General features: G+C 42.6%; 1 protein-coding gene across 8 annotated transcripts in view; it reads left to right on the forward strand.

Moving 5' to 3' along the window:
• The first annotated feature begins 231 nt into the window (after positions 1-231).
• The window catches only part of TPX2 (TPX2 microtubule nucleation factor), a 63,425-nt gene continuing 40,101 nt past the window's right edge, over positions 232-23,555 (forward strand). For 2 of the 8 annotated variants that reach the window (XM_003814760.5, XM_008967523.4), the window contains exons 1-4: positions 232-1,464; positions 4,365-4,471; positions 19,235-19,410; positions 21,919-22,041. In XM_003814760.5, the coding sequence (XP_003814808.2) occupies positions 19,305-19,410; positions 21,919-22,041 (229 nt within the window). In that variant the 5' untranslated portion in view covers positions 232-1,464; positions 4,365-4,471; positions 19,235-19,304. The remainder of the gene's footprint in view (positions 1,465-4,364; positions 4,472-19,234; positions 19,411-21,918; positions 22,042-23,555) is intronic. The other 6 variants (XM_008967520.5, XM_055105042.2, XM_008967522.6 and 3 more) reach the window with 3 other exon arrangements.

A 23,555-nucleotide genomic window follows, 5' to 3' on the forward strand; every position in this document is an offset into this window, starting at 1 on the left:
CTGCCTCAGCCTCCCAAGTAGCTGTGATTACAGGCACGCGCGAGCACGCCCGGCTAATTTTTGTATTTTTAGTAGAGATGGGGGGGGGGGGGTTTCAACATTTTGGCCAGGCTGGTCTCGAACTCATCGCCTCGTGATCTGCCTGTCTCGGCCTCCCAAAGTGCTGGGATTACATGCGTGAGCTACCGCACCCAGCCTAGGCTTAATTTTTGAATCTTTAGCTTTTGCTGGTATTATGAAGGGGGTTGTTTTGTTGTTCTTGTTGCTGCTATTTTCTAATTGATTAAAAAAAATTAAGATGGTGGGGGTGGTCTCGTTATGATGTCTACGCTGTTCTGGAACTCTTGGTCTCAAGGGATCCTTCTGCTTTAGCCTCCTGAGTAGCTGGGATTATAGGTGAGCGCCACGAAGCCCGGACTCTAATTAATTATCGGTGGTGTATAAAAAGAACAGACCTTCTTAATTCGAATCCCATCTTCTCCATTTATTATGTGATTTTGGACATGTTTGTTCAACTTCTCCTAGACTTTGTTTTCTTTTTACGACATGGGGATCATAAAGCCGGGATGCAGTTGGGAATAAAACCGGATAAAGCTCCCAACGAACCGCAGATTTCATAAGATCAGGGCAGGGACTGGGTAAAAGGTTTCAAAGACTCCTGCACTATTGGGAAGGACGCTACGGGCGAGTCTATGTTGCATGCAGGCGACTCCATGTTAAAACGAAGTGAACTCCCTGAACCTTCAAGGGATAATGCACAACCATAACGAGAATAATTTTTAAAAATAGAGTTTTCTTCCCTGAAAACTTGGAGAGGTCCAGGATGCGCGCCATTCTGTGATCTAGGTTGACTCTCCACCTCTTCAGTTGGTACCACCTTTCCCAAATAGTTTGGAGCACAGCACTCCGGTCTTTGTAATAACGTACTCCTAAGAGCTGTTCCAGTGGACTCACGCAGGCGCAGGAGACTACACTTCCCAGGAACTCCGGGCCGCGTTGTTCGCTGGTACCTCCTTCTGACTTCCGGTATTGCTGCGGTCTGTAGGGCCAATCGGGAGCCTGGAATTGCTTTCCCGGCGCTCTGATTGGTGCATTCGACTAGGCTGCCTGGGTTCAAAATTTCAACGATACTGGATGAGTCCCGCGGCGGGTTGGCTCGCGCTTCGTTGTCAGATCTGAGGCGAGGCTAGGTGAGCCGTGGGAAGAAAAGAGGGAGCAGCTAGGGCGCGGGTCTCCCTCCTCCCGGAGTTTGGAACGGCTGAAGTTCACCTTCCAGCCCCTAGCGCCGTTCGCGCCGCTAGGCCTGGCTTCTGAGGCGGTTGCGGTGCTCGGTCGCCGCCTAGGCGGGGTAGGGTGCGAGCAGGGGCTTCGGGCCACGCTTCTCTTGGCGACAGGATTTTGCTGTGAAGTCCGTCCGGGAAACGGGGGAAAAAAGGAGTTGCGGGAGGCTGTCGGCTAATAACGGTAACGATAATTATTGTTATTACCATGCTAACAGGTTATAAACATTGACTGAACTAAGCACCCTGCATGCCCGTTCTCATTTAATTTCCTCGCCAAGCCAATGTAGTTGGTGCTATTCTTGGTCCCTCTTGACAGAAACTGAGGAAGGAGGAAGGAGGAGGAAACTGAGGCCCAGAATCTAGATAAATTTCGAGAAATGGGTGATACAGTAGCCATGCCCTCAGGAAGTGTGGCGTTTGATGGAGGAAAACAGAGGTAGTCACAAATAAGTACATTTCAAAACTGTTGTCTAAAACAGGAAGATAATTAGATGGTGTGAGAACATAATTGAGGGAGAGTTTAAGTCCACTTGGAGTTGTCTTCTATTTGGGATTTAAAATTCATTATATGTTATCCATATTTGTCCAGCTCTCTTTTTGTATGGAATCACCAGATATTATTCCCTTTCTCATTTCCTTTCTCAACATTTATAGATTGGAGGGGGGAAGGAAAACCAAACCAGGTTATAATGTAGAATTGGTTTACCCCCTATTTTCTTGACATATAACGTCTGGTTTTCCACATATAATTTTCTAGTAGTTCAGTAACATGGACTCCCCCCAAATCAGGCCTACTTAGGATAGAAGAGGATTTTTGACTCCTGGATTTTGCTTTAAGACCAGCTCTTGGTTTACTTCCTGCTTCACCCTTACCTTTTCTTGACATCCTGTGGCCTCTCTTTGAATTTCTCTCACTCATCAAATGTTGTCAAAAATAGGACTACTTGCTGCTGTAGTAAGGATATTCTTGTATTGTGGCCTTAGTGTATTACACCACCCCCACGTCAGACTTGAGTCCCCCTGGTTGGTTTGGGTGAGTGAGTTCAGTATTAAGTTGGCATTCTTGGGTCAAAATTATGTGGCTCTCAGCTAACTCAGCCATTTAGTTGACCTTTGAGGGTACTGTGCTCAGATTGGCATGAGATATTATGGGTGCACAGATGTATGGTGTACTCAAACGTTTTTTGGTATGTTTGGGGACAAAAACATGGTTTGAAATTGGCAAGTGAGAATCAGAGCAAGACAGGACACCATCTGGGTGCTCTACTGTTTTGTATTCTAGGTGTCTGGACAGTTTAGAGGTGAGGGAGTTCAAGAGCCAGTTTGTGTTTCTGTGCTTCACAAAGCCACCCTTGTCTAATTCTTGATAACCAGAGTTTGGTTAGACAGGGACTGAAACAATCCTGGTGCATAGGAATCACCCACTAAATACCTGTTGAATTGAGTAGGCAGGAAGGCACTATCTGAATTGACTACAAAATTGCGGGTATGAAAAACTGGATTGTATTCAACTAGGTTGGTAAATTTGTTTAGACTTTCAAATTATCTGAATAGGGTTTATTTGGCCAACCTTATGCATAAATCTGTGTATTCCAACCTTGATAAAATTAATTTATTGCAATTAAGTTTGTCCAGGATTATGTGAGAGAGTCCTTCATTTCTTTAGTTACCAGGAGATGTTCAGGGCTCATCTACATCTCCTGGTTAATTTTCCTTCAGCTTTTTCTGTGTCTCTTCCCTAATTCTCTTTGAGTTCCTGGGAGAAAGAGGAGGGAGATTTAAATGCCCTTTGACATACTTCATTTTCTTTGCTATGGGCAAAGTTAGGAAGCAAAATTGACTATAGAGTTTTTTTTTTTTTTTTTTTTTTTTGAGACGGAGTCTCACTCTGTCGCCCAGGCTGGAGTGCAGTGGCGCGATTTCAGCTCACTGCAACTTCTGCCTCCCCTGTTCAAGCAATTCTCCTACCTCAGTCTCTTGAGTAGCTGGGATTATAGGGATCTGCCACCACACCTGGCTAATTTTTGTATTTTTTTTTTGAGATGGCATCTCACTCTGTTGCCTAGGCTGGAGTGCAATGGTGCGCTCTCGGCTCACTGCAACCTCCGCCTCCTGGGTTCAAGCAATTCTCCTGCCTCAGCCTCCCAAGTAGCTGGGACTACAGGCGCATGCCACCACACCCGGCTAGTTTTTTTGTATTTTTAATAGAGTTGGGGTTTCACCATGTTAGCCAGGATGGTCTCAATCTCCTGACCTCGTAATCTGCCTGCCTCGGCCTCCCAAAGTGCTGGGATTACAGGTGTGAGCCACTGCGCCTGGCCTAATTTTTGTATTTTTAGTAGATACAGGGTTTCGCCATGTTGGCCAGGCTAGTCTCAAACTCCTTATCTCAGGCGATCCACCTGCCTCGGCCTCCCAAAGTGCTGGGATTACAGGTGTGAGCCACCTTGCCTGGCCTTAGAGAGATTTCATAACCCAAGCGATTCTGTGAATAGATCTGTATTTGAGACAGAGATGTAGAGATCAGCAGCCCAAGGTACTCTGTGAAAAAAGGATAGATAACTGCGGAGGGCTTCCGTTTTTGTTTGTGTAGGGAAACTTGGTAAAAGAGGAATAAAGAACAGTGAGAAAAGTATAAAATTGTATCTAGAGGTTACTTTGGAAATTAAAAATAATGTTATTTGTACTTAGTAAAACAAAGTAGTAAAAGTTTGCTCTTTTTTTTTTTTTTTTTGAGACAGTCTCACTCTGTTGCTCAGGCTGGAGTGCACTGGCTGGCGCAATCTTGGCTCACTGAAGCTTCCGCTTCCCAGGTTCAAGCGATTCTCCTGCCTCAGTGTCCTGAGTAGCTGGGATTGCAGGCGTGCACCACCATGCCTGGCTAATTTTTGTATTTTTAGTAGAGATGGGGTTTCACCATGTTGGCCAGGCTGGTCTTGAACTCCTGACCTCAAGTGATCCACCTGCCTTGGCCTCCCAAAGTGCTGGGATTATAGGCGTGAGCCACTGCTCCCGGCCTGTTAACCCTTTTTTACTACAGAGAACTTGGAACCTGTTTCATCACTTTTCTGCTTCTTCCAGGTTCTTGATACATATTTGCCAGACTTCAAGATTTCAGAAAAGGGGTGAAAGAGAAGATTACAACTTTGAGTCAGACCTGTAGGCCTGATAGACTGATTAAACCACAGGTAAGGCAGTGACCATAGGAATAAGGAACATTAATATATCAGCTTCATAAGTGTTTAAATGACTAATGTAATTTTATAAAGTAACACATATTTTGGAAGGAAATTTATTTATTATGAAAAGCAAAAAGAAAATAAAATCACCCACTATCCCACCTCTCAGATAAACCATGGTTAGCCTTTTGATAGATTTCTTTATAATTTTTTTCTATGTCTATATAGTCATTCCTTGATATCCATGGGGAATTGGTTCTAAGACCTTCCCAGGATATCAAAATTCTCATATGCGGCCGGTTACAGTGGCTTATGTCTGTAATCCCAGCACTTTGGGAGGCTGAGGCAGTCGGATCACCTGAGGTCAAGAGTTTGAAACCGGCTGGCCAACATGGCAAAACCCCATCTCTACTAAAAATACAAAAATTAGCTGGGTGTGGTGGTGCGCACCTGTAATCTCAGCTACTTGGGAGACTGAGGCAGGAGAATCCCTTGAACCCGGGAGGCAGAGGCTGCAAGTGAGCCAAGATCTCATCACTGCACCCCAGCCTGGGCAACAGAGCAAGACTCTGTCTCAAAACAAACAAAACAAAATTCTCAGATGCTCAAGCCCTGATATAAAATGATGTGTAGTATTTGCATATAGCTTATGTACCTACTCCCACATACTTTAAATTATCTCTAGATTACTTGTAATACTTAATACAATGTAAATGCTATGTAAATAGTTGTTATACTGTATTGTTTAGGGAATAATGACAAGGAAAAAAGTCTAGGCTGGGTACAGTGGCTCAGGCCTGTAATCCCACCACTTTGGGAGACTTAAATAGGAGGATTGCTTGAGGCCAGGAGTTCGCGACCAGCCTGGGCAACATAGTGGCACCCTGTCTCTACAAAAAAAAAATAAATAAATAAAAAAATTTAACCAGGCGTGGTGGCACCTACTTGTAGTCCCAGCTACTTGGGGGGCCAAGGTGAAGGATCACTTAAGCCAAGGAGTTTGAGGTTACGGTGAGCTGAGGGCACCACTGCACTCCAACCTGGGTGGCAGAAAGAGACCCTGTCTCAAAAAAAGTCTGTACATATGCAGTACAGATGCAGTTTTTTTTTTTTTTTTGAGGCGGAGTTTCGCTCTTGTTGCCCAGGCTGGAGTGCAATGGTGCGATCTCAGCTTACCGTAACCTCCGCCTCCCAGGTTCAGGCGATTCTCCTGTCTCAGCCTCCCGAGTAGCTGGGACTACAGGCATGCCACACCTGGCTAATTTCGTATTTTTAACAGAGATGGGGTTTCTCCATGTTGGTCAGGCTGGTCTCGAACTCCTGACTTCAGGTGATCTGCCCGCCTCTGCCTCCCAAAGTGCTAGGATTACAGGCGTGAGCCACCGTGCCTGGCCTTGCAGTTTTTTTTTTCCCCCAAATATTTTTGATCTGCAGTTGATTGAATCCACAGATATGGACCTCATAGATACGGACAGCCAACTGTATTTCATTTTTAAAAAAATCATACACTAAAAACTTTTGTTAATTTTTTTAACTTTTTTTTTTTTTTTTTTTGAGTCGGAGTCTCACTCTATCGCCCGGGTTGGAGTGCAATGGCGCGATCTCTGGCTCAATGCAACCTCCGCCTCCCAGGTTCAAGCAATTCTCCTGCCTCAGCCTCCCGAGTAGCTGGGATTACAGGCACCCGCAACCACACCCGGCTATTTTTGTGTTTTTAGTAGAGACGGTTTCACCATATTGGCCAGGCTGGTCTCAAACTCCTGAGCTCATGATCTGCCCACCTCGGCCTCCCAAAGTGCTGGGATTGAGGCTTGAGCCACCACGCCCGGCCTCTAATTTTTTTAACTTAATAATCAGGCTATGAATATTTTCCCGTGTCATTAATAAATTTTCTTCTCTTTTCTTTTTTGTTTTTTTTTGAGACGGGGTCTTGCTCTGTCACCCAGGCTGGAGTGTGCACTTCAGTGGTGTGATCACAGCTCACTGCAGCCTCCATCTCCTGGGCTCAAGTGATCTTCCTGCCTTAGCCTCTCGAGTTGCTGAAACTACAGGTGCATGCCACTGTACCCGGCCAAATTTTTCTACAACATAATTTTAATGGCTATATGGTATTCCATTATTTGGTTCTTTATATTACTTTTACCAGTGAAATTGCTGGTCTAAAAGACTGCGTATTTTTGGCCGGGCGCGGTGGCTCACGCCTGTAATCCCAGCACTCTGAGGAGGCTGAGGTGGGCAGATCACCTGAGGTCAGGAGTTCAAGACCAGCCTGGCTAACATGGTGAAACCCTGTCTCTACTAAAAATACACAAATTAGCCAGGCATGATGACGGGTGCCTATAATCCCACTTACTCGGGAGGCTGAGGTGGAAGAATCACTTGAACCTGGGAGGTGGAGGTTGCAGTGAGCCGAGATCACGCCATTGCACTACTGCAGCCTAGGCAACAGAGTGAGACTCCATCTCAAAAAACAAACAAACAAAACATATTTTTAAAAACTTTTGACATGTAACACCAAATTGCCTTGTAGGAAGATTATGCTGATTTACCTAAAACAGTGTATATTCACATAGGCATAAATGTATAATTTAAAATAGGTAATATATTTGCATGGTGCAAAAATCAAAAGAATATAAAAAGCTTCATGGTTTAAAATCTTCCTCCAGCCTTGTTACTTCTTCACTCTCACCATCCATAGGTAAACACTTTTTTTTGTTTTTTTGGAGACATAGTCTCACTCTGTCAACCAGGCTGGAATACAGTGGCACAATCTCAGCTTACTGCAACCTCTGCCTCCCTGGTTCAAGTGATTCTCCTGCCTCAGCCTCCCGAGTAGCTAGGATTACAGGCGCGCCACCACACCTGGCTAATTTTTGTATTTTTATTAGAGATGGGGTTTTGCCATATTGGCCAGGCTGGTCTTGAACTCCTGACCTCAGGTGATCCACCTGCCTCGGCCTCCCAAAGTGCTGGGATTACAGGCATGAGCCATCTAATAAACACTTTTATTAGGTTCTTGGGTTTGAGTGTTTGTGTGTTATTCTCCAAACCAGATACCTTTTGAAGGGAATAAATCTCTATAAAATGAAATGACTGCTATTTGACTAGGATTGTAATCTGCAGCCACACTGTCAACCATTACAAACTTTTTCAGCTTCATACTATTGGAATATCAGATCACTTTGGGATTCTACTAAGATTTCCTTTTAGTATTTTACAAAGCTCTCTGTCATTATCTGTCCTAGTAGTAAACAGCATCATTGATTTCCATCTAGGTCCTATTAGTCATAGGTGGATTATGGTTTGTTGAGTTCCATGGATAAATTATAGCAAAACTGAGTTTGTAATCCTTGAAAAAGGGCAATATGAAACATACAAGTTTGGGAGAGAAATGATAGGAAATATATTTGCTTGGAGTTTCTGGACAGTGATGAATTAGAACAAGTGTCCATGTGTCCTGTGCTGACTTCTGAGTGTTGGACAGTGAGGGATTGTCATTGGATTTTAAATTGACCCAATTTTGGAAGCTTCATAGATCTGTTTCTGTAAACAGATCCAGTTTCAACATAGAAGTTAGCAAACATAAATGTGGAAACACAAAGTCCATTAAACTTCCTTCAGACTTAGTTTGTGACTTTGATTAACAGTTAAAATTGCATGCTGGATTATGTTGCCATTTACTGACTGCTGCTAATCCCTTATATACAAGAAAAAATTGTAGGTGTTTTCTCTCTGGGTAAGATGAAAGTAACTCCACTCTATTTTTCTTGTGGTAATGTAACAGGATCTCTTATCCCTTGTGAAAGTAGAAGAGGATGTCCCTGGAGAAATGGCACTGCCTGGGATGGGACCATCTTAACTAACTATACTTCTAATGAAGTCTTGTCTTACTCTGTTTATTCTATTATATTACCAGTTTAACTCATGACTTTCTCTTTAATAGAAATAGGCAAGTCATATCTCACTGGCTGGATAGCAAGGTGTTTGAGAGCATCTGTCACACCAAAGTCTTTGTTTTGCTCAGGACCTGGTAGTCCACTATTTCACCCTGCTTAGAATGCACCCTCTTGCAGCTTTCCCCAACCCGGTCTGAACCTGCACCTTTTGATTTATAGAGCTTGTCAAGACTAGTTATTTTTGGTTTGAGAGTGAAGAAAGATGGGAGGCAATGGGAGGTTAATTTCAGATGAATGTGGGAACAGGTTACATTGCTTTGTCTGCAATCTTCCTAATTTGTATTTGTCTTCCCCTTCCATTTATCTCTTACCCTAGAAAAAGTCAACGTTCATTCTTAGCTTGTAGAACTCCGCAGGTCTGTCTGTATCTTTTAAGTATTTTTTACATCAGGAAACCATCTCTGATCCTCTTTTACGCTGTTCTCCTTCTCTGCACTTCCAGAGCGCTCTCTGTTAATGCCCTCTTGCAGCAAGGATAGCCCTATATTGTAATTGTTTGCATTCCCCCATTCAATTGTGCGTTCTTGGAGGGAAGAGATTTGTTGTTGTTGTTGTTGTTTGAGAAGGAGTCTCGCTCTGTCCCAGGCTGGAGTGCAGCGGTGCAATCTCGGCTCACTGCAGCCTCCACCTCCTGGGTTCAAGCTATTTTCCTGCCTCAGCCTCCCGAGTAGCTGGGATTAAAGGCACGTACCCACCACGCCCGCTAATTTTTGTATTTTTAGTAGAGACGGGTTTCACCATGTTGGCCTGGCTGATCTCGAACTCCTGACTTCGTGATCCGCCTGCCTTGGCCTCCCAAAGTACTGGGATTACAGGCATAAGCCACTGTGCCCGGCCGAGATTTTATATCTCTATCTCTGTCTGTCTGTCTGTCTGTCTGTCTGTCTGTCTGTCTGTCTATCTATCTATCTATCTGTCGTTTTAGTCTTCGCTTTTTGGAAACAAAAATGGGCTATAAGACAGATGGATGGCATTGAATAGGCAGTTTTTAGAGGAACCTAATAGGTTCATAGCATACAGGATAGGCTTTTTCCTTGGGTCTTTGTAGGAATATTGGTCATTAATAGCTATTTTTCCATGCAGAATATTTCTAGTTTTGCAAGAATCTGAAGCTGTGGTAGATTCAGATAATTTTGAAATGTGAAGCTGATTCTCTTGCTTGGCAACTTGATTTGTTTGGGGGAATGTGGTTGACGCATGTGCCTTTTTTTTTTTTTTTTTTTGTGAGACCCGTTGACAGAAATTCAATCTTGATTAAGGGGCGCAGGAAGGCATCCAGTTCCCACCATGCCTGGGGCTCTCTCATTTAAACAGCTGCCTTTGGCTCTGGCCTGTTCCATTTCCCACTAGGCCCTGTGGACTTTAATTTTGGAAGATTTCACATCCTCATATTTATTATTTCTGGGGGAGGTAGTGTCGTGAAACCAAAATTACCCAGTAGTTAGCTTTTCGTTTTCTTGATGTACTTGTCCTATCAGCCTTAATTGAAGAGAGTCAGACTTCTCAATGGATATGTATTTATTTATTCTCTTTTTCCAGGGAGAGGGGATGGTCTCCTGAGTTGGCCATTCTAGACCAAAATATAGCTTAAAAGAAGCTTTTTTAAAGAACAGATCATGTTAGGAAAATAATATTTTGTTTTTAAAATTTCACCTAAAGATTAAGTGTACTTAGGTTTGTACCCCTCGCCGTTTGTTCCCCACTAATCAAATGTAGTCTTAGACCTCAGAGGACAGCCTTTCTTCTGCTGCTTGAACCCTCTTCATAGTCTCTTTACTCTAGAATATCACTGAGGTTTTCACTAACCACCATCTTATATAGAGGAAAAACTTCATATGGAAAAGTATACTTAAAAAAAGAGGAATCAATGGATTTTTTAAAAAATTTATGGGAAGATTCAGATCAGAGCTTTCCAAATATATTTATAACAGGATTTGTAATTCGCTAAAGTTTTCTTTATGAGCATATCAGGGATGCTTAGTTTTCGTAAAGGGCAGGATTTGTCTTTGTTGAACAGGATCTTATGATTTGATTACCTACCTCCTTTTTGAAGCAATGTTTATAGGAAAACTTGTGCATTAGAGAGACCCCAGATTTTGGAATCCTGCAGGCTTGTTCTTTTAAAACTCAACACTGCTATTATTAGTTTGGTGATCTTGGAATAGTGTAACTTCTCTGAGCTTGTTTCCTTGTTTATAAAATGGTGATGGTAGCATTTATTTATAAAGACATCTATCTATTGTCTATATTGTTAATGCAGTTTAAACGAGATGATTTATGTGAAGTGTCTGGTAAGGTGCCTGGCCTACAGTAGACAGTATTTGGAAGTTATTATCTCTTGCTCCATGACATTTGTTATTTATTTATTTAAATGTGAATTTTTTTTTTTTTTTTTTTTTTTGAGACAGAGTCTTGCGTTGTTGCCCAGGCTGGAGTGCAGTGGCGCGATCTCGGCTCACTGCAACCTCTGCCTCCTGGGTTCACGCCATTCTCCTGCCTCAGCCTCCCGAGTAGCTGGGACTACAGGCATCCACCACCAGGCCCGGCTAATTTTTTTGTATTTTTAGTAGAGACGGGGTTTCACTGTGTTAGCCAGGATGGTCTCAATCTCTTGACCTCGTGATCCGCCCGCCTCGGCCTCCCAAAGTGCTGGGATTACAGGCGTGAGCCAGCGCGCCCAGCTTAAATGTCTATTTTTAAATAAATAGGCAGTGGATAAGAACACCACCTTCGGTGTCTATTCCATTTGGAATCCTGGCTTTACTGCTTCTTAGCTGCATGACTGTGAATGAGTAGTAAATCTCTCTGTGCCTCAAGTCCCTCAGTATAGAATGAAGATAATAACAGTACCTACTTTATAGGATTATTGTGAGGATTTAGTGAGTTAATACATGTAAGACACTGTCAACAGTGTCTGGCATGTCATAAGTGCTCATTAAGTAATAGCTGTTGGCCGGGCACGGTGGCTTACGCTAGTAATCCCAGCAGTTTGGGAGGCTGAGGCGGGTGGATCACTTGAGGTCAGGAGTTCAAGACCAGCCTGGCCAACATGGTGAAACCCCGTCTACTAAAAATACAAAAAATTAGTTGGGCATGGTGGCAGGTGCCTGTAATCCCAGCTACTCAGGAGGCTGAGGCAGGAGAATCACATGAACCCGTGAGCCAGAGGTTGCAGTGAGCCAAGATTGTGCCGCTGCATTCCAGCCTGGGCGACAAGAGTGAAACTCTGTCTCAAAAAAAAAGAAAAAAGTTAATAGCTGTTTTTATTTTTAACTTTTTCAAATTTATATACCCTTTTATTAAGTCAATGCCCCAGGAATCATTTTTAGTTCTATATAGAAATCTTATTATTTGTTTATTTTTAATTTTTTAAATTAATTATTATTATATTTTTGAGATGGATCTTACTCTGTTGCCAGGCTGGAGTGCAGTGGCACGATCTTGGCTCACTGGAACCTCCTCCCGGGTTCAAGCGATTCTCCTGCCTCTGCCTTCCGCGTAGCTGGGACTACAGGCGCACGCCACGACTCCCAGCTAATTTTGTGTTTTTAGTAGAGACGGGGTTTCACCATGTTGGCCAGGATGGTCTCGATTTCTTTTTTTTTTTTGAGACGGAGTTTTGCTCTTGTTGCCCAGGCTGGAGTGCGATGGTGCGATCTTGGCTCACTGCAACCTCCACCCCCCAGGTTCAAGCAATTCTCCTGCCTCAGTCTCCCAAGTAGCTGGGATTACAGGCATGCACCACCACGCCCGGCTAATTTTGTATTTTTAGTAGAGACAGGGTTTCTCCATGTTGAGGCTGGTCTCAAACTCCTGACCTCAGGCGATCCGCCCGCCTTGGCCTCCCAAAGTGCTGGGATTACAGGTGTGAGCCACCGTGCCCGGCTATTTATTTATTTATTTATGAGACGGAGTCTCACACTGGAGTGCAGTGGCATGATCTCGGCTCACTGCAACCTCTGCCTCCTGCATTCAAGCGATTCTCCTGCCTCAGCCTCCCGAGTAGCTGGGATTACAGGCATGTGCCACCAAACTCAGCTGATTTTTGTATTTTTAGTAGAAAGATGGGGTTTCACCATGTTGGCCAGGTTGGTAGTTCTATATAGAAATATTAGAGAATATGTAACATTTGGGTAAGTTAATAGTCAATTTATAGGCCACGTAAATGGGAAGGATTATTTCCTTAAATCAAGAGATTAGACAATCATTGCTTGTCATGAATATTTAATAAAAATTCAAGAAAGCTCAATTTCTTTTGGGCTGCAAACATAGATCTAGGGAAATAAATACTGCTTAACTATTTTGTTGTTGTTGTTGTTGTCTTTTAAGAGACAGAGTCTCACTCTGTTGCCCACGTTAGAGTGCAGTGGTGCAATCGTGGGTCACTGTGGCCTCAAACTCCTGGACTCAAATGATCCTCCCACCTCAGCCTCCTGATTAGCTGGGACTACAGGCACACACCACCATGCCCAGCTACTTAGGAGGGGTTGAGGAGGGAGGATCCTTTGGGCCCAGGAGTTCGAGTCTAGCCTGAGCAACAGGCTAGATTCTTTAAAAAACAGAGATGAAAAAGAAAGAAAAAAAGGATGTGAAGGGTTAAATTTGAACACTTTCCAGGTAGTTTTCAGCATCATGCTTTGGTGGAATCATGGTTTTGAGGCTAAGTGGGGTTGCTGCATGTTACATTCCTGCCTCTTCCTTCCCCCAGCTTTAGTCGTCTTCATTACATTCATGCCTGGGAAGCGTTCCCAGTGACCTGAGTTAGGCATTAAGATCATGGGAATCCAAGATTTTCCCATGTCTTCTAGCATATTTGTTCACAAGAAAAGGAAAATTTCCTCCTTGCAGCAAGGGGTTTTTAACCACTGTCAGTCACCATGGAATCTTTCACTAAAAATCCTTTGAATAGAAATGTGGTCAAGGAGAGGAAAGGTATCAGCAGTGATAATACCTTACGATAGTGTATTTCATAGCACTTGAAGTACCTTCTTATTTGATTATGGTAAGAAGGTAGGCAGAGAATTAGTGACTTGCCTATTGTCATATACATGTGGTAAATGCCAGAGAGGGCATTCTGGACTTCTGTTAGTTGGAATTGCTTTTGACTACAGGTGACAGAAAATGTGGCTATAATGGTTTATACAATAATTATTATTATTTTCTGAGATGAAGTCTCACTCTTGTTGCCCAGGCTGGAGTGCAATGGCGCAATCTCAGCTCACTGCAACCTTCGCCTCCTGGGTTCAAGTGATTCTCCTGTCTCAGCCTCCCGAGTAGCTGGGATTACAGGCACCTGCCACCACACCTGGCTAATTTTTATATTTTTATTAGAGACAGGGTTTCACCATGTTGGTGAGGCTGGTCTCGAACTCCTGACCTCAGGTGATCCGCCTGCCTTGGCCTTCCAAAGTGTTGGGATTACAGGTGTGAGCTACCGTGCCTGGCCTATTTTTTTTTTAGTATAAGAAGTCTTTTTAGCAGGTCATGGAAAATTGTAAAAAACACCAGAAGTCTAGAGGTATATAGTAGCTGATATTTGATCTTTAATAGTCATTAGCTCATTGATGTTAAGCCCTATGTTTATTGTTCTCTTGGCCATCTACTCATGTATACCAGATGACTGCCATAGCTCCAGCTTGCCTTCAAGGCAAGAAGAAGGATAAAGGGAAAGGGCAGGAATAAGGGCTGTAGCTGTTTCCAGGAAAGAAAATTTTTTCCTAGGAATCCCTCAGCAGATTCTTACTTAGTTCTCATTGGCCAGAACTGTCCCATGGCTACCCCAAGCTTGGAAAGTGGCTATCAGGAGGTAACTTCCATTTTAATGTACTTGCTACTGTTTTGGTCATGGTCAATGAAAAATATTTAATCGTACCTTGACTTCAGCCATGTTAATTTCTAATTCTCTATACTTAGAGTTCATACTGTATAATTTAAACAAACTGTCTTATTTATTGTGTATGATAGGACCTTAGCGTCTATGTAGATGTTAAGTTCCTTTGTGTTCAGGACTACATCTACTTTTTTTTCTTTTTTTTTGAGATGGAGTCTCGCACTGTTGCCCAGGCTGGATGCGGTGGCGTGATCTCGGCTCACTGCAAGCTCTGCCTCCCGGGTTCACAGCATTCTCCTGCCTTAGCCTCCTGAGTAGCTAGGACTATAGGTGACCGCCACCACGCCTGGCTAATTCTTTTTGTATTTTTAGTAGAGACGGGGTTTCACCATGTTAGCCAGGATGGTCTCAATCTCCTCACCCTGTGATCCACCCGTCTCGGCCTCCCAAAGTGCTGAGGTTACAGGTGCGAGCCACTGAGCCTGGCCGCTTAGATCTACTTTTTGTGTGAAGATATAGAGTGTCATCCTTGAATGTTACTGAGAAACATTCAAGGGCCCACAGCTTATGGCCCCTAGCAAGTACACACTATTGTGAACCACTGACAAAAAGCTTATTGAGTTAAGCTTAATAATGAAAGTAGAAATGGAGGAGAGAGGAAAATTTAGACTGGGGATACCAAAGAACCCCTATTCCAGACAGAAGACTATGGAGAATGGATTTACTTGGAAATAAATACAGTATTCTTTCCTATGCAAATAGAGAGCTTAACTTCATGAACACACTTCTTTAATTCACAAGGTAAGAGGGCAGAAGGATGTAGAAAGAACATTGTGCTGAAGTCACGAGCCTCAGGTCTAGATCTGGCTCTGTTTTTACGTAACTGTGTGATACTGGGCAAGTCATTTAATCTTTCTGATCTTCAGCTTCTAGGTTGGGAATAATTGCTGCTTTACAGGATTGTTTTGCATATCAGAAAGAATACATATTTAGTATATCATGGCACCTGGCATGTAATGAACACCTCTGGTAACTGTTTTTACCATGATCCTTAGGATTTTTGTTGTGTGATCTTGGAGAACCCCTTTTTGCTTTAAGTTAATATCTTATAGACTGCAAAGGTTAGGTGTTAATCAAAGTTTCCTCCCAATTCTAAAATATCATGTTTCTACACTAAGTACCTCAATTAGAGCATTGTTATAAAGATACTTGTGGAATTCTGGCTGCAGTGAGCATAGGAGAGACCATGGGAAGATGATGTTCTCTGGGGTCTAGATTGATGTCACTGTATAAATGAAATATTTGTTATAACAGATGTTTCTGGCCGGGTGCGGTTGCTCATGCCTGTAATCCCAGCACTTTGGGTGGCCGAGGCAGGCAGATCACCTGAGGTCAGGAGTTCAAGACCAGCCTGGCCAACATGGTGAAACCCCATCTCTACTAAAAATAGAAAAATTAGCCAGGCGTGGTGGCGCACGCTTGTAACCCCAGCTACTTGGGAGGCTGAGGGAAGAGAATCGCTTGAACCCAGGAGGTGGAGGTTGCAGTGAACCAAGATCATGCCACTGCACTCCAGCCTGGGCGACAGAGCAAGACACCATCTCAAACAAAACAAAACAAAAACAAAAACAACAACAATAACAGATGTTTCTGAGACACTATAAGGACCAGAAGCACATTATTTTTATTTATTTTATTTTTTGAGACAGAGTCTCGCTCTGTCCCCCAGGCTGGAGTGCAGTGGTGCGGTCTTGGCTCACTGCAGCCTCCCGGGTTGAAGTGATTCTCACCGAGTAGCTGGAACTACAGGTGCAGCCACCACCCCAGGCTAATTTTTGTATTTTCAGTAGAGATGGAGTTTCACCATGTTGGCCAGGCTGTTCTCGAATTCCTGACCTCAAGTGATCCTCCCGCCACTTCCTCCCAAAGTGCTGGGATTACAGGCATGAGCCACCACTCCCAGCCCCTAGTCCATTTTGAATTGCCCTAGTCCACTGAGAGAAGCTGTGAAATGCTGGCCAAACCACTGAACGGCTATGTAGGTTGGGAGTAACTGATCTCATGATTCATCTCAGTGGATAGCTTATGTGGTATAGTTTAGAGAAAATGAGCGCTGCAGTGCCCAGAGTTGGGGAGAGTTTGGGGAACTGGCACACTCCTGGTAATGTAAGTGGGTGTTTTTCTTCTGAGGGACATTTTCACAGTATGTGTCAAGAGCTTTTGACCCAGCAGTTCCACCTCTTAAGATTTATCTTAAGGGAAGAATTATGGATGTGTACAGAAATTTAGCTACAAGGATGATGCTTTAGCAGTATCTTTAAAGTGAAAATATTGGAAAAAGGCTGAAAATCAAGGATAAGTAATTATGGAACAGATACAGCCATTAATTGATATGTCTATATTTATTGACATACAAGAATATTCATAATATGTGAAGCAGATTCAAACTGTCAATGATTCATTTAAAAAAATAATAGTTTGTATATATATGAGGGAGAAGACATCTGGAATAGTGTAGCATTATAGGTTTATTTATTTATTTATGTTTGAGCCGGAGTCTCGCTCTTGTCACCCAGGCTGGAGTAGAGTGGCGTGATCTTGGCTCACTGCAACCTCCGCTGCCTGCGTTCAAGGGATTCTTATGCCTCAGCCTCCTGAGTAGCTGGGATTACAGGTGCCCACCACTGCGCCCGGCTAATTTTTTGTATTTTTAGTAGAGACAGGGTTTCACCGTTTTAGCCATGATGGTTTCGATCTCCTGACCTCGTGATCCACCCGCCTTGGCCTCCCAAAGTGCTGGAATTACAGGCGTGAGCCACCGTGCCCGGCTGCTTTTTTGTATTTTTAATAGAGATGGGGTTTCACCATGTTGGCCAGGCTGGTCTCAAACTCCTGACCTCAAGTGATCCATCCGCCCTGGCCTCTCAAAGTGCTGGGATTACAGGCATGAGCCACTGCGCCACACTAGAAAGGTATTAATTTAAATAAACATTTATTCAAGTGATTACTGGCATCTACCTCCCTTCTAAGATACAGATACTTTTAAGTACATGTCGTTCCCTGGATAAAAACAAATGGCTGGCCGGGCGCAGTGGCTCACACTTGGGAGGCCGAGGTGGGTGGATCACTTGAGGTCAGGAGTTTGAGACCAGCCTGGCCAACATGGTGAAATCCCGTCTCTACTAAAAACAAAAAATTAGCCAGGTGTGGCTGTGGGCGCCTGTAATTCCAGCTACTAGAGACTGAGGCAGGAGAATTGCTTGAACCCGGAAGGCAGAGGTTGTGGTGAGCTGGGATCATGCCACTGCACTCCAGCCTGGGGGACAGAGTGAGACTCCGTCTCAAAAAAAAAAAAGACAAATGGCTCATTGGGTTTCATCGGCAAATTATTGGCCACTGAGTGTGGCCTTTAGGCTATTTATCAGATTACTTTCAGCTATTTTATTAACTAGATTAGGCTTGAGTAGGAGCTGACTTTAAACCTTCACAGGTTTCCACAGGATAGAGTGCAAAACTTCGTACACAGGAGTAGGGAGGGGCCTATTTAACTTGTTCCCTTATCCTTGCTTCTGTTCCTATGCTGCATGTTGTGACTCTTACGTGTATTTCAAAGTTGTCGTCTTTATACTCAGAAATAGTATTTTTTGAGAATATTTCTAAGAAAAGACAACTTATATTTGACAAAACTGTGTTGAACTCTTACTATGTATAATGCACTGTGTTAAGCACCTTGATGGTTGGATGGATGGATGGATGGATGAGGTATACACAAGTGAGTAAAATCTATCTTTGTTTTTAGGAACTTTGAGTCTACTGGGAGAGACATTTACATAGTTAATATAAAATTGGATGATAAGTGTTACAGTGGAGATATAAACAAAGCACAATTGGCTTTGGAGAGGCAACAATTTTGTATGATAGGTGGAAATTGGGAAAGAGTTCATAGAGATTTGACCTGGACTTTGAATGATGGATAAGATTTTGGTTGGTAGGCATAAAAATTAGTGGTGTATTTTAGAAATTGGGTTATTCAGGGCAGAGAGAGAATAAATTGGGCTAGAGGAGGCTAGAAATGAGAAAATGGTAAATTGAGGGAAAATAATGACATGGTGAATGTAAAACACCTAGCACAGTGTAGATACTTATCAAACTTTGCCTCTTTTAAAAAACATTTAGAAATTTTATTTATTTATTTTATTTTTATTTATTATTATTTTTTTGAGACAGAGTTTTGCTCTTCTTGCCCAGGCTGGAATGCAATGGCGCGATCTCGGCTCACTGCAACTTTCACCTCCCAGGTTCAAGCGATTCTCCTGCCTCACCCTCCCGAGTAGCTAGAATTACAGGCGCCTGCCACCATGCCCAGCTAATTTTTTGTATTTTTTAAGTACAGAAGAGGTTTTGCCATGTTGGTCAGGCTGATCTTGAACTCCTGACCTCAGGTGATCCACCCGCCTCAGCCTCTCGAAGTGCTGGGATTACAGGCGTGAGCCACTGCTCCTGGCCTAAAATTTATTTTTAATTTCAATTTTTTCTTTTTGGTTTTTCTTTATATTTGCTGATTACTTAAAGATAATTTTTATTTTTTTAGAGATAGGGTCAACTACTTACAGATAATTTTTATCTTTTTAGAGACAGGGTCAACTGTTATACTTAGAGATAATTTTAATTTATTTAGAGACAGGGTCTGTCTATGTTTTGTAGGCTGGACTTGGACTCCTGGTCTCATGTGGTCCTCCCTCCTCCCAAAATGCTGGGATTACAGACGTGAGCCACTGTGTCTGGCCCACTTCTTTCTAATTCCAAACATATCTACCTCAAGGAGTATCTTTAAGTTACCTGAAAAACTAATGTTTAGGTTGATGGGACAAAGTAAGGCTACTTTCAGTAAATTCTAGGTGGTTTGCAAAATTACAAACGTGGTAGTAAAACCAAAGTAATGATGGGAATTTACTTAGATTTATGTGCAACCATTTCTTTCCTCAGAAGGTGACCTGCTGAGAAAAGTGGTACAAATACTGGGAAAAACCTGCTCTTCTGCGTTAAGCGGGAGACAATGTCACAAGTTAAAAGCTCTTATTCCTATGATGCCCCCTCGGATTTCATCAATTTTTCATCCTTGGATGATGAAGGAGATACTCAAAACATAGATTCATGGTTTGGTAAGTGCCTGCTTTCTCTGGCTATTTTAAGGATTAGTGGCTTGCTTTGTGCTGAAGACCTTTCAATAATAGAAGGGGTTGCAAGAAAAGAACTAAAATATCAACTTCTTTCTGCACCAAGACATTCTGTCATCCATGATATTATGGGAATAATTGAAATGCCCAGTATTTGGGGAATGGATTGTAAGTACAAAGCATATGTTGTTTTGTAGTTCAGAATGGCAGATTTAAGCTTTAGGGACCTATGGGAAAGTTCAGATGAACCAGTGTTCAACAAAACTCCATGCTCAAATATGTCTGTAGTGATGGCAGCCACATAAAAACTTTGTCTACTATCATTAGGCATAGATTATATCACAGCTAGGATATTGACATTCATACAATCTACCAGTTTTACTCAGATTTCTCCAGTTTTACTTGTATGTGTATTAAGTTCTCTGTGGTTTTATCACCTGTGTTGGTTTATGTGTCTACCATCACAGTCAAGATATTGAACAGTTCTGGTATCGCAAGGATCTCTTGTATTGCTCTTTTATAATTACCCTCACCTCCCTCCTGCCACCCCTCCCTCAATTCTTTTTTTTTTTTTTTTTTTTTTGAGGCTGTAGTCTCGCTCTGTTGCCCAGGCTGGAGTGCAGTGGTACAATCTCAGCTCACTGTAACCTCCGCCACTCTTGTTCAAGCGGTTCTGCCTCAGCCGCCCAAGTAGCTGGGATTACAGGCGCCCACCAGCATGCCTGACTAATTTTTGTATTTTTAGTAGAGACAGTGTTTTGCCATGTTGGCCAGGCTAGTCTTGAACCCCTGACCTCAGGTGATCCACCCACCTCAGCCTCCCAAAGTGCTGGGATTACAGGCGTGAGCCACTGCGCCTGGCCCTCAATTCATTTTTAAATGGAAGGATTATGCTACTAAGAACCCATTCCCAGAAACAGTATTGCTTGGCCAATGGTAAGTAAGAATGTGGTTACATTTTTACATTACTTTGAAATAATATCTGAGACTAGTTGTTGAGGCCCTTTTGATTCTTTCTCTCATGTCTCCATCCTCCTTATCGGGAGAAATCACTATCAATATGTGGTGGGGAACAGAAGTGAGTCCATTGCAGCTGTACTTATCCGTATAGTGCACTGTCCAAATGTGTTGGCAGGTGCCATTTTTTGGAAAAGGACTTTAATGGCATCTAGTGGGGATCCTGAGAGGAGTCGTCTGTTGGAAGTGGTGTGGGAGGAAGGGTAAATAAATACAAGGGCCAGCTGTCCTGCGGGGATCTTCCCCATGCCCTTGCTTCACTGGAACCGTAAGGAAATGGCTGGGCTGTCTGAGGATTTCTTTTTCTAAGCTTTTCTTTAAAATAAAAAAGAAAAGAAAAGATTAGCCTAAGAATACTGTTAAATACAATTTGGAAGAAAAAAAATGACCCCATTATTTTTCCAAAACTACCTTAGTTTTAAAACATTTTTATTTTTTTTTCTTTTTGTTTTTGCCAGAGTTCTTTTGGCTAACAAAACTACCTCAGTTTTAATATATTACTTTCCAATTTCTTTCCCAAATAAATAGTCACATCTTTCTACACAGTTGCAATCAGAATGTACATGCACAGGGTAGTTATTGCTGTGTCTCTCTGCATTCCTGAAACTATCAGTAGGCTGTTGGTAGAACAGACCCTTCACTGCTTTGTACTGACTTCTGGGCACAGTAGAATCTAAGATAAAATTTCTTGAGAGAACCTAGCTCTGCTCTACCCTCACACACCCCTTATTCCTCCCACCACCCCACTGAGGAGGAAACTCTGTAAGACTATACAGTATCTCTTGTAAGGCCTACAGTTTTTGATGGTTACAGTTTTCTTTCGTTTTTTTTTTTTTTTGAGACGGAGTCTTGCTCTGTTGCCAGGCTGTAGTACAGTGGTGCGGTCTCAGCTTACTGCAAATTCCACCTTCCAGGTTCAAGCGATTCCCCTGCCTCAGCTTCCCAAGTAGCTGGGATTAAAGGCATGTGCCACCACGCCTGGTTAATTTTTTGTATTTTAGTAGAGACGGGGTTTCACCATGTTGGCCAAGACAGTCTCGATCTCCTGACCTCATGACCCACCCGCCTCGGCCTCCCAAAGTGCTGGGATTACAGGCGTGAGCCATCGCTCCTGGCTGGTTACAGTTTTCTTTAAGAGGAACATGATATATTTAGGGAGTAGATAAAGCCAGTTCATATTTGTATGACCCTAAATGTGTACCAAACAAAGATAAGGAGTTATTCACAATGCAGAATCTGTACTTTTCCTTTTTTATAATACATTGTTCAATGTTGCCAGTTTTTAGTGATTGTTCTTATAATCTATCTCGGATGTGTAATGTGTACTTTTTCGTTTGATTGCTAGAACTTTGCTTGTACTTGCCACATGAGTTGGAAGTGTACTGGTAGGGAGCTTTAGTTTGCATTTTAAATGCGTGGTAGTGATTTGTTTTGCTTCCTTGCTGATCGGACAATGATGATCTTCCCTTTTCACAGAGGAGAAGGCCAATTTGGAGAATAAGTTACTGGGGAAGAATGGAACTGGAGGGCTTTTTCAGGGCAAAACTCCTTTGAGAAAGGCTAATCTTCAGCAAGCTATTGTCACACCTTTGAAACCAGGTAAGAAAACATCTTAGAGAAAAGCTCCTTGATAGAATGGTGGGACAGTGTTTTAGAAGCCTGAGGTTCTGGGAAAATTACCTAAATGCTCTATCTCTTTGTTTATTATTGGTGAAATGGGCTAATTCATTTCATGATAAATGTAAAACTAATGATGTGCTACACTTAAAAAAAATCTCTTGCAGCTTAAGCTAACATAGAATTTTTTTTTTTTTTCTTTAAGATGGGATCTGGTTCTGTCACCCAGGCTGGTGGAGTACAGTGGCACAGTCATAGCTCACTGCAGCCTCAAACTCCTGAGCTCTTAGTAACTGGGACTACAGGTGCTCAACACCATGCCTGGCTGATTTTTAAAAAATTTTAGTAGAGGAGTCTTTACTAGCCAAGCTGGTCTTGACCTCCGGGCTTCAAGTGATCTTCCTGCCTCAGGGGCTTCCCAAAGTGCTGGGATTATAGGTGTGAGCTACTGTTCCCGGGGGCTAACATAGAATTTTATTGCCAGATACGTAACTGTTTTCTTTTTGTGACAAGATTTAATGTAACCTAACCTGGGTCTGGGTGGGAAATAAAACAGCAAGAAAGAAGACTGTACTGCTTGCCATTGTACAAGAATTCTTTGAGTTATGTATCTGATTTTAAAAGATGATGGATCGCTTCTCGGCCTTTTGGCTAAGATCAAGTGTAAAAGATGATTGACATTTAAACTGGTGGGTACTGGATCTGCAGAATATTGTCTGTTTGGTTAGAACATAAGAAGCATTCTTTAAGAGGTCATAAAATCCTTCTTGAAATTGATTCTTTTGAAAAAAACAGCTGTATTTAGATTTAACTCACACATCATATGATTCACTTAAGATAAACATTTCAGTGTTTTTAAGTATATTCACAGAGTTGTGCAACCATCATCCTATCAGTTTAGAACATTTGAAAAGTATTATGTGGGTAAATCTGAAACTGGTCTCCATCACACCATATGACTACTCTCACCTCCCTCCTGTCACCCCTCCTTCAATTTTTTTTTTTTTTTTTTTTTGAGACTGGCGTCTCACCCTGTTGTCCAGGCTGGAGTGCAGTGGTATAGTCTCGGCTCACTGTAACCTCCACCACCTGGGTTCAAGTGATTCTCCTGCCTCAGCTGCCCAAGTAGCTGGGATTACAGGCGCCCACCAGCATGCCCGGCTAATTTTTGTATTTTTAGTAGAGACAGGGTTTCACCATATTGGCCAGGCTGGTCTCAAACTCCTGACCTTGTGATCCGCCCACCTCGGCCTCCCAAAGTGCTGGGATTACAGGCGTGAGCCACTGCACCCGGTCAATATTTATCTTTCTATGCCTGACTTACTTCACTTAACATAATGTCCTTCAGGTTCATCCATGTTGCCATGAATGACAGAATTTCATTCTTTTTTATGGCTAAATAGTATTCCATTGTATATATATATGCCACATTTTATCTGTTCATCTGTTGATGGATACTTCAGTTGATTCCATATCTTGACTATTGTGAATAGTGC

Source organism: Pan paniscus, chromosome 21, assembly GCF_029289425.2.
Source record: "Pan paniscus chromosome 21, NHGRI_mPanPan1-v2.0_pri, whole genome shotgun sequence".
In the NCBI taxonomy this organism is placed as follows: Eukaryota; Metazoa; Chordata; class Mammalia; order Primates; family Hominidae; genus Pan; species Pan paniscus.